General features: G+C 47.7%; 2 protein-coding genes across 2 annotated transcripts; one reads left to right on the forward strand and one right to left on the reverse strand.

Moving 5' to 3' along the window:
• Window positions 1-4,601: 4,601 nt before the first annotated feature.
• Window positions 4,602-5,774, forward strand: MAA_00882 (efflux pump antibiotic resistance protein; the record flags this gene model as incomplete). The annotated part of the gene is made up of 1 exon (XM_007818880.1): window positions 4,602-5,774. The coding sequence occupies one exon, from the start codon at window positions 4,602-4,604 to the stop codon at window positions 5,772-5,774; it is 1,173 nt and encodes a 390-aa protein (XP_007817071.1).
• A 3,438-nt stretch (window positions 5,775-9,212) lies between these two features.
• On the reverse strand, window positions 9,213-11,440 carry MAA_11428 (uncharacterized protein; the record flags this gene model as incomplete). The annotated part of the gene is made up of 2 exons (XM_011413422.1): window positions 9,213-9,245; window positions 9,332-11,440. 2 exons carry the CDS (start codon window positions 11,438-11,440, stop codon window positions 9,213-9,215), a joined length of 2,142 nt encoding a protein of 713 aa, XP_011411724.1.
• Window positions 11,441-11,557: the final 117 nt, after the last annotated feature.

Genomic DNA, 11,557 nt, shown 5'->3' on the forward strand with positions numbered 1-11,557 from the left:
GACCAGCCTGGTGGAATATTTGCAGTGGTGGCCGAGGCAAGGCCAATGGGGTATACGTCGTGTGCAAATATGACCCCGTTGGTAACTACCTGGGCCAGTTCCCCCAGAATGTAGGAATGCAGATGAAGGGTCAACCCCGTGCAGTGTGGCGCGAGTAGGAAGCAGAAACGTCTTTATAGACAAGGAATGCTTTGCCTTGGAAGATGTGGAGGAACTCCTTATCCATGAAGTCGGTAGGAATGCCAGCAAACGGCAACTGCACCCGGTTGCGGCACCGTGGCCATACAGGAGAGAGAATGCTCTAATAATTTGCAGCGAGCTTTGCCATTCTGTTGGAAACTATTCCTCTTCTCATAGGGAAACCACTAATCGAGTATCCTTGCCGAGGATGATGCTAATGGCAAACCCCCCGCCTGCACTGGTTGGCCAGTAGAAGGCAATCGACTTTTCTTTCTGTGCATGCGGGCGTGACAAACCCACTGCTGCGATGTACACTAAGTGGCCATATCCGCCCACCCTCCTTTCCACATTTGTCTTACAGCTTCGTGATAACACAAGGAAATCTAATTGTAAATATATGGCCGGAAAAATAACACCAAAAGATAAATGGGACTAAGGCCTGTGATGTACGTGGACGTTGACTCTTCCGAGGCGAATATGCCGGAAGGCTCATCCTTCATGTAAACGGCTCTGGGGGCGAGATGAGCTACGTAGATGAGCCGCGTAGAGTTCAACTGAACTTCTGAAGCGGGGCTGATCTTTATCCTGGCCGGGAGTGTAACGTTTTATGGCCATAATATCTTGCCGTATGGTCTTCCGAAGGTGAAACTGGATAGGGGATTTCAAACCCTTCAGTTGTCCAGCAGGTAACGTAGTCAGGGTCGGCCATTGCTAACACCAGCCATGTGTTTGACGCGGCCACCCGTAATAGTCTGGATTCGGAACTCGTGGAGTGGGAGCTGCAATGCACATCGAGTTTGAAAAAGCCTTGCTGACTAGATACTGCAATTGTCACTTGCTGTTCTCGACGTTACCAGTCGGGCTCTGTCAATGGTGCGGTCTGGAAATCGGGGTATTTAACGCCAATTTGAAAGCATGTAACGGGAAAAGAACTTACATTTTGATGTAGGCTCGTGGGCTGCCGCAAGCGGAAGTGAAGCCGTCAACAAAGACGGTAATAGATAAACTGGGGAGCAGAAGATCGTGATAGATATCTCTTGAGTCTGTGTATTCGATCGAAGTAGATATGTAATAGAAGAATTGACGATATTGTCAAGGAAACTGGATTGTGGAACAACAATAATTAAAGCCACACTAAACCAAGTCCATGAGAAGCACTCCCAGAACGAATCTCAACGTGATGAAAGGGTGCCAAGGGTACATTAGACCACAGCATAGCCAGGAAAGCCGTAAAGTAGTAAAAGAAAAAGCTCAACATAAGGCTGCAACTTCATACTAATGAAGGGTTAATCTGGAATGGAGACGAATCTTGCAAATTACCAGTTTTTAGTTGTTTGTCGTCCTCTGTGAGACTCACTCGCGACCAATAGTCTTCACATTGTCCCCATTACATCACAGATGGTGAGACATTCTACGTGAACGAGTTTGGCGAATGTGTGCAATGGTTGTTATTTTGAAGATGCCGGTGTGGACTGCCGTATACTTGAATGGTGTGGTACTGTGTTGCTATCGTGTCGTGTCAGATGTAACGGAAAGGCTGTTTGATCTCGACCGCGTTATCCTTGTTTGAAGTCATCATCGCCGTGTGGGGCCTTCGTGATGCTACATGAGTTAGTGATGTTGTACTTTCCGTACTATGGCATTGTACATATGTATGTGTGTATCAGGCTGTATATACTTGATAAGCTGATCACCACTCCAAACCAATCCGAGCAATGTATCTGAACGATGGCACTGAACTTATGACATCTCGGAAGTGATTCTCATAGCCACGTAAGTACATCAAAGAATGTCCCGTCAATCAAACTCCCAATGGCCCACAACTTTATGGCCTTCCTCGATTCCAGCACAACTGAGTGAGGGCGATCCACAAAATAATTTACTCGCCGACGAGACAACTGATCAGATAGGTTTGTCCAACGTTGCCCCAAAAAATTTGTCTGCCAACAGCACAGCGCATTGCAGCATAACGTTTTTCCCTGGTCGACTACGTCCTTGCGAGGCTGGTTGGTTCAAGTCCGAAATCCTTGGTGGGTCGCTCCACAGAAAACTAAAACTGTCAGCATCACAATTTCCTTGGGGTGAAGGTCGCATGGAATAATCAGGCTCCATATAATTTTTTTGTTGCTCGCTCGCTTGGAACGATCCGGAACATGATTTTACAGCAGACTGTGGCTTTATAGGCGTCCCCGTTTTGCTATATAACATCTATACCGTGCCCGATTTCTAGACCAAAAGGCCCAGTATTAGATTCATTAGATACTTGTTGAGTCCCGTATACATATTGTGATGTACTGTAATACCAATTCTCTGAAGCATGGACTTTAAAGCTATGTGTGCTGCCGCTATGTTTCGAAGCCGAGCTCTCAAGTCGTCGTTATATTTTTCATAATCGCCAGCTTCAATGAACACGACAGAGCAGCGAGTCATCCTCGAAGCAAGTTGACACAAAGACTTTGGCGTGATCAATACACTGTGTGACGTGGATCGTATTCAACTAGGGCAATAGGGTGAATCATCATTCTCTCGGCCTCGTTAAAATCCCATGTTGCCCTCCAGCTGGTGCATGACTTAATCCCAATCGATAGGTGAATGTAACTATGTACAAACAAGAAAGATGGACTAGTACTCCAAGGAAAGGTTGCCTGGGCCCTTTCACAGCTTTCTTAATGCCATCAAATCATGACATGCCAATAACGAAAGAAAATTGGCTCCGCGTACCCCGGAAGCTCTTCACTTTCTTGATTACTTTTCCACATTTCACTGCAGACCGCCCACCTAAACTTACCCGGCTTTTGTTCAACACACTGGCGGACCACCGTTATGGCGGGGCTAGTTACAGAATAATCTTGCCTTCCAGATGTGACATGTCTCCAAAAGCATTTAAACACATGATATTGGTGTTGAGAATACGGGCAGGGTTGGTGTATGGGCGCCTTAAAAATACTCTGGTTTCGTGCGCATTGCTGTGCAAGAAGTCCTGCATACTGACAGCTGGAACGTCCATATTCGCCTCATCCTTCACCGCGACGTAGTCTCAGAGCTTCAGTCTGTGTTGCTTCTTTCCGCCATGATGGTGTACAACGGTCAGGTATGTATACGACTGCTCCTGCGAAGAGTCCGTTCAATCGAGTTTGCCAAGTATGATAACGCAACATCTAATTCCACCACGAACCCAGCATAACCATGTCGACGTAACATGAGGTTAGCCCAAGCAGCCAGGCCCCGGGTTGCGCGCCCCAAGGACAAGGGTTTTCAACTCTCGAGTCAATCGGCGTCGTCTCTTCCAATCCCGTGCCCGGTCAACTACCCGGGGAAGCTCTAGTGTCAACATAACAAACGCTCATGAGGTACTGTAATACCAATGGCGCCTCTCAGGTTGTAATCATCGAGAAATGGCCATGTCGATTGTGGAGAATGTACGAGGATTGTGCATTAGGCGTGGGCTTTTGTTTTTCCAACAACAAATAGCCAAGTTGGTAGGATGTGCACTTCCATGCGGCGTAACGTAGCCTGGTGTATCAAGCTCCGTCGGCGTCCAATACCTGGCTAAAATTTCTTCCATATGCGGGATTAATCTCTCGCAAAAATCATTGCTCCGTGAGAAAATGCTGCCAAGGATAGGCATACTATGCAGATCGAGAGTGGCGAAGACTTTTGTGCAGTCTTCTTTCACCTGATCGCGAGCCACAAGGCACATGCATGTACATATATATATGCGTGTGTATTTGTATGCATTGGATGCGTTTATAAGCCCGCTTCCTATCATATGGGAGACTATTCGCCTTGTCCAGGTCACTGAGTCCCTGATTGCGTTTCCCTTTACCATGCCGAAGATAGAAGCACAAGAATCGGTTGTCAAAATCAGTCTCGACCCTCGAGGAGCCGGAAACTGGAAATGGAAATGCACGCTGGTAATCATCTATTTTACGGCCCTGATTAACGGCAAGAATACAACACCACGAGCGATCCAAACTCATCAATTGAAGCTAATTTTGATAACCAGGATACGATGTCAGCAATGTCGCGAATATTCAATCACGGCTGTATGAGACATTTGGGCGCATCGAACTGCTTTCGTGGATCAGCATATCCTACTCTCTTGCTCTCTTCTCTGTTATGTTTTTGGTACGCCACTTAACATACACTTTCGGTTTACGGTGGCTCTATATCGCCAACTTGGCAGTATTCTTGCTCGGGGCGGCCGTTGCTGGATCGGCAAAAAGCATGGAGGCCGTGATCTTGGGTCGAGTCATCATGGGCGTCGGTGGCGCCTTCGTGCAACAAATGCAAGTGCCTGTCCGTTCTTGAACTGATAAAAAAAAGCGACTAATGGAGTAATTCCCGATAGAAATATGTTTTATGTCTCCGTATGTGCACCCAAGAATGAGATGCAGAAGGCGCCAGCGCGAGTATCCACGATGAGCGCGTCGTGGGCAATCGGCCTCATCATAGGCGGACCCATTGGGAGTGCATTTTCAGAGAGGGTCACATGGCGATGGGCATTCTTGTTAAATCTGCCTTGCGCAGGGGCAACTATTATCTTGGCTTACTTCTGTGTTCCAGAAACGAGGTTTTTGCCTGATGAGAACGACTCCATCCTCAGGCGCCCGAGGCGATTGGACTGGGCTCCAATTCTGCTGAACATTGCAATGCCGGTCCTGTTCGCGCTCGCCTTGACATTCTCTGGCAGTGTTTGGCACTGGGATTCACGACCCGTCCTGGGTGTTTGGCTGTCTTTCGGATTAGTGTCATTGCTGTGGGTGTTATACCTTTGGTCTAATGTTGAATGGAGTGGCCTGCTTCTTCACACCCGCACCCAACTCAGCATGTGGGCTCTGTTGGCGGGCTCGGCCTGCGCAGGCGCGTCCTACGCAATATCGTTGTATTTTTTCCCTCTCTACTTCGCTTTCGCAAAAGGGGCAGATGCGCTCGAGCAAACCCTGTGGGTGCTGCCGTTTGTCTTTGCTTTCATAGCTTCCGTTGCGGCTACTGGCCGACTGCTGCATATTGCTGGGTTCTATAGGGCGATATACGCCGCCGGTGGCGCAATACTTGTGGCGGCCGGAGTGGCATTGACAGTCATTTTGACACCGGAAACTCCCAGAGCGCAAGTTGCTGGTCTTGAGGCTTTGGTGGGCATCGGCGTTGGTCTGCTGTTTCAGCACAGCATTGGAATCTGCAACGCTCTGGAAAGGTCCAAAGATAAACGGAAACGACTTGACAGCATCTTCATGTGCAATTTTGCTCAGATGGGAGGCATCCCCATGACTCTCGCAGCTTCCTGGGGCATCTTTCAGAATGTCGGTTACCGCCTCCTGGCCCAGAGCTTAGGGTCGACGTTGAATGAGATACAAATTCGACAACTCCTCGCAGGTAGCTCAACCAACACACAAAATGGAGCCCTATTGCGCAAAGGCGCAGATATTGTGTGTATAGTGATAGCCCGAGAGTTTTACATTGTTGCTGCAGCCGGCGGTGTGAGCGTCATGGTTGGGTTACTGTTTTTGGTGTGTACGTGGAGTGAGAAGATAGACTTTAGCAACCCCGTTGAAGCCGGCGAGAGTGTTGAGGTGGTCGAAAACACCAGCTGAAGGTCGTCATTCTGTTGAAATGGTGAGTCGAAGGAAAGGGAAATTAAAGGATTGGCATAAGTGTTGCTGCCAGCGGCGCTGTGGGCGTGGAAGGTAGCGAATGCTGGCCCCTAATTGGCCACACCTGGTTGATCTCAAACAGATCTCAAACATCACCAGTTTGGGTGAGCGCTGCCTCTAGATAGATGAACTCAACACAAGCATCAACAACAGTTACGAAGAACCCAATAGCCCGTGATAATTATCACCCGAGTAGAAGCCTTGCGCTTTCCAACCATAAGAGATGTACAGAAAACGGGCCAAGGGGTCAGTGTTGTCACAGTATTATATTGCAATAGGATGAAAGCCAAATATCTAAGGCGTGCTATTAAAAAAAAAGGAAAAGGAAAATGTTGGGTCAAGGCGTTGAATACGTATTCATTTGTTGGCACAAATTGATAGTATATTCATGATTGTCTGCTCTTGTTGTTGTTAAGTTATGTAAGTGCCTCCATCTCTGCTGCCTGCTTCACCTGGTAGCTGCAACTGAAAATGATGTGCTGTTTGCCAACGATGAGGAATGTACCGTTCTCCATGCGTGCAGGACACACGGTATATGTCTGGGTATGCTCATAGACACCGCAGACGCTGAAGTACTCAATGAGTGGGTAGCAAATGACAACATGATACCAAATTCTCGCCTGTTAAACCGGCACCGCTTGATAACACCGTCTCAACGCCATGGTCAAATAGCGGCGGGGGACTGATCTGAGTGATGAGCGATATAACTTGGGCCACAACCCGAGAGTAAATATTATATAGTGCTACTCGTGCTGTATGTATTAATATGCTCTAGGTATGGTATAATAACATGCTGTAGCACTGCACCCGCAGCTTTCACGTGAACGAACTCTTTCTCTACTTTTTCCTCTAAATCGGAGTCAACGGCTTCATCTATGCGGCTGAAAATATTTCCTTGCTGATTGGCAGTTACAAATCCAAGAGACGGCAGGAGGCTATAGTTACAAACTGCGATCAGCGTAAGAGGTGTCTGTCAGCGGTGGAAGCGGAGTCATCAACCCAAAATGCTCAACGAACACAGCCATTGCCATGAAACTGGCGTTGCTGTCAGTAGTGGATTCTGCGAGGCCCTACTTACATTTTCCGCCGTCATTTATGCTTCCATCATCTCATCCGTTGGGGCTTCTATCGGAGCTTCCAAATACGTCAGCTTCTTCAAAATTCAGCAGTCCCTGATAATTTGCCACTACGTCTTCACAGGGGTCTTTATCATCACAATGGTTGCCACGGTCAACCTCTTTGCATTCCTCAATTCATGTTGCTCTGACGACGGTAATGACTCTGTTAACTCTTGGCACCTGCGCCTCTGAGCTCTTTGGCGAGAAGCCCGTCGATGAAACTGAAACCGATAGCCTCGATCGGGGCATAGCAGTTCACAGTTTGAAAAAAAATTTGGCGTTCGTGGCAGCGGAGAGAGATCGTCTAGCAGATGAAAACCTGCAAATGCGAATCAGGTTACAATGCTTAGAAGACGGGTGCCAGATGGCAAGGAACAGACAGTTCTGCGTTATCTTAAATTTCTACGCCCGCCGGCGCTGACACTATGTATGTACAACTGACTACTTCATAACGCACATTGTAATACCAACCGTGCAGCACTCCACCACTAACGGTTAAGGCACATATTGAATCCGCCAATACTCAGACGTAACCAACGTGGCCCCACGTGGAAGCACACTGGCTCCACCCAACAGTGAAGTCCCGAATAAAATAACGGGGATGTAGAGAGTCATGGATCGGCCACCACCTGACGCACAAGCAAACCTGCGTATGCTTACGTCGTATCGTCCAGAAGAGAACTAGAGGCCCATTTACTTGTAAATATTTACTTGAATACATGTACACACTTTGAGGTTTATCTATTGATAAGGTTAATATACTGTGCAGTATATAATACCTGTACATGGAAGTATGGTTGCCTTCGAACGTCCATCCAATCCAGCCTGTCCAGCAAAACATCCGAATTGCGCCAGATAATACATCCAGCCGTCGGATTATTCGTCATCCATATATGATGGGTCCGTACACTATTATCGAAGCCATTGCTGGCGCAGAATCAGAGACATGCATCGAACTTGATGACGCTGTATTTCCATCTTACGAGTCAATATTCGGTTAGTCATACACACAGATATTTATTTCTGGTTTGGAGTTTGATCTTCTGACTGTCAAAATCAAGTGGAACAATACCATTGGCTCGACAGAAGTGCACAAGAAAAGTTTTTCTCTTTGGTGCCTGAGTCTGAGGATCGTTTTGCAGAATCATATTCAGATCTTCAAGCTGGTCAGTGTGATTTGGACTTCGCCAATAATGTCAACACACTTGGTTTCCGGGTTGAACCTGAACGAAGCGGCGTGATCGACCTATTTCCAGACCATGTGCAGGATCAAGAACAGCACAAGCACCATCACACTGGCTGCGAGGAGACTGGTGCAATTCATGAGAAAGCGAAGAAACACCAACAAAGATGAGGCTATGAATACCCTGTGTGATGGTGTGATAAGAGAACGAAATATGTCTGACAATAATGGACAGCACCCATCAGGCCAAAAAAAATTTCATGTGCGAATTCTGCTTCAAAGCGTTTGGGACCAGAGACAACTTGAATAGTCATCGACAACGACACGCTACGAAAGGGAAAAAAAGGCGAGGTGTCGTATTTCATCCCGATGCCGCGGGAATCTTAGCAGAAGAGAGATCCATGAGGTCTAGAAACTCGCGGCGATTCACTTCGGGCTGGCTGCCTCCGTCAAAAGTGGCCTTGGGTTCGTAGGTGATGGACGACGAAGAAGTTTCTACCGGAGTCTTTGTACTTGCTATGTAAGGGAAAGAGAGTATTTGGCGAAGTTGGAGCCCCTGAGTCCCTAGTGTTTGTGCCGCCAACTCTGTCTGGCTGTGATGGAACGACAACTTAGTTGCTTGAGGATCGGGAACGGTTTGGTTAGAGCCACTGCCGCACAGCCCACCATGAAGCTAAGTTCCGTTTCGGTTTACCACAGACGCGCCCTCCATTTACACATCTTAAATATTTTGTGTTATGTATGTACAGTACTGTACCTCTTCATGAACATTTTCTGATTTCAAAGTCCACGTGACATCGCCCGATGCGTTCTGCCGTACAATAGATATTTTATTTCCGTTTCACACCTGCCCATCGTTATCATGCCCTTGTTGGCTATGCATCCGGAGTACATATAACGACAATACCATTGTGTATGATACATATTGATATAATATTAAGTACTGGACAGTAGTTACATTGTTGGTAGTGACATATGCAATTCGCATCTCTTGCAGGCATTGCTTTCGCGCATCCCTACTCACCTTTCAGCTTCGACAACGCCTTCTTCACGTGGTTGCCCCAATTTTGCATGTTGCTATGGCTCACGTTCCACATCGGCTTTCCATCCCTGCATATAACGTGAGAGCAACCTTTTTCGAGTTTAGGGGCCATATCTTTTTTTTTGATCCGAGAGGTTTTATTATGACGTTTTACCATGTCCTCTGTCATTATTTCCTGAAATCTGATGCTAGGAGGGAGATCCTCCTCCTCCGTAACATCATCGGGAAACTCAACAAATGGTTCCTTTTTGTTTAGGTATTTCGGTAGAGAATTAGAGAATATGCTCCAGAAATACTTGGCATTTTGCTCCGATTCCTCGGCAGTTCCCTCTCTTAAAATCGCGCTAAGTCCCACCGCCCACTCCTTTAATGGCACATGTGGTTCACGAGGCTCACGAGGCTCACGAGACTGGTCAACCAGAAAAAGCCGATAGCCCCGTGAGTAGACCTTGACGCTCTTAACCTTAAAGGGGATCTCGCATAGTATTCCTATATCGCCAAGCATGTTGTCGGGTATGTTGTCGGGTATAGCGTCCGGAATATCGTCAGGTATAGTGTCGGGTATGTCGTCGGGCTCTCCGGAAGTTAATTGAGGACGACGTCCTTTCGACGTATACACCCGACGACTCGCTGCCTCTTTAACGGCACCCAGCTCCAAGGTAACTCCGCCATCCCGGTACCACGACTCGATGGTGTTGAGCATGCTCACCGCTAGATCTCCGTTGGTGGAGGCGATCCAACTGTCCCAGCTTGGCCGAACCATCGACCATGTATCTGTGTTGCCGGATCGTTTCGCCATGAACTGTACTAGCCATTCGAGTCGCTTGTGGGGCGGTTGTTTCTCGTCGCAAATCGCAGTCTCATCGGCCGCATCCCCTGATATGAGATCTACGCTGTTTTCGTCCACTCTGGATTCATGAAGCTCCTTGCTTTCACGGCAAGTCACGTATAGGTTCATTATCTGTTTGGAGCATTGCCCAAGCTGCACCGTGACAGACACTGTTTGCTGTATTACTGGCTTGTATGCAAGCCATCTGAGCGTGGCTTTACTCAAGTTTTTGTCGACTTCTGTTATTGAAAATCCGCCGTCTTTCAAACAATTGACAAATTCTTCGCAATATAAGCCTGCCAGCCTTGCTGATCCAAAAATTCTGCCACATTCGGCTTCTGATTCTTCTGCGTTGATCGTCAATTTTGCATCGATAATCAGAAGCATTGTTTCTATTGTACTGGACTCCTGCCCATTCAATGGCGCGTCTCCAACTGGAATTTCATTTGAGGCGAAGAAATCGTTCCCAGTAGATGCCGGTTTCTGTAACTTTGACAGGAATCCCTTCAACTGCTGACGATTTCGTAGATTGGGCCCATTCGTTGACGTGATCTGTTCCACGGCCCTCATTTCCCTGGCCGGTGCAGATCTGTCGGCACCGATACCCGCGCCATCTGAGACCGTATTTTTGGTCTCATGGGGTGACTTCTTCTGTATGGATTTTGACAATGTGTTCTTTAAGTTCGCACGCGGCACCAAGGAGTCCACCAGTAAGCCATCGTTGTTCATTTGCTCGGTCACTGAAGTGATGACGCTCGGATTCCCTGAACCACCACGTTCATTCGACACTAGAGCCTTAGTGGGATCCTGTCTGGCAGCGGGATTCTGCAGGAGCCTCACCGTGGCCGCTTGTGATATTCTATCCATAATGAAACGCATAAGAAAATCCAGTTGGCTTGCGGGCGACAATATTCCATCCTTGCCTTGGTATGCCAGCTTGTCAAATGTGCCTGCGTATTCCCGTGTCTCTGAAGGGCTCCAGCCGAGACCTAATTGACACGCACGCCACAATATCCTGACTTGAGCCTTGCACGCCTCAAGCTGCTTCATGCGCTCCCCTGATACGCCTTGTATGAAAATCATCCACTTGATCATCCTCTCACACCGTTCATCGATGGGTAGGTCGTAATTTATGCCGTCGTCTGATAATGCACATGACTCCCACCTTCCAGTATTAAAAACGTCTACAAGCTCGGAAAATCCAATCTTTTGTAAGCCTCCGTATTTCTTCTTCTCGGCAGCTTGCATCTGTTCCGTTAATCGGCGGCGGGTCCCCTCAGCTTCGCCATCGGACCCTCTCACGAAACATGCCATGGCAGTCATTCTGTTGTCCTCTGCCGATTGCAGTGTCTCCACGAGGGCTTGGAGCCGATTTACCGTAATGGGAATGTCTGAAGACTTGTCGTCACAATCTGGATTCCACTGTTTTCGCATATGGTTAAGATAAATGTTGCATGCCTTTCTGTCTCTAGCAATATACTCATTTCTACCCTCGTAAAACTGGATTAGTTCAGCTTGGTTGCTGAACTGACCCTCTCTTGCCTCGAGCTC

The sequence above is a fragment of the Metarhizium robertsii genome (assembly GCF_000187425.2).
Source record: "Metarhizium robertsii ARSEF 23 chromosome Unknown MAA_Scf_8, whole genome shotgun sequence".
Lineage (NCBI taxonomy): Eukaryota > Fungi > Ascomycota > Sordariomycetes > Hypocreales > Clavicipitaceae > Metarhizium > Metarhizium robertsii.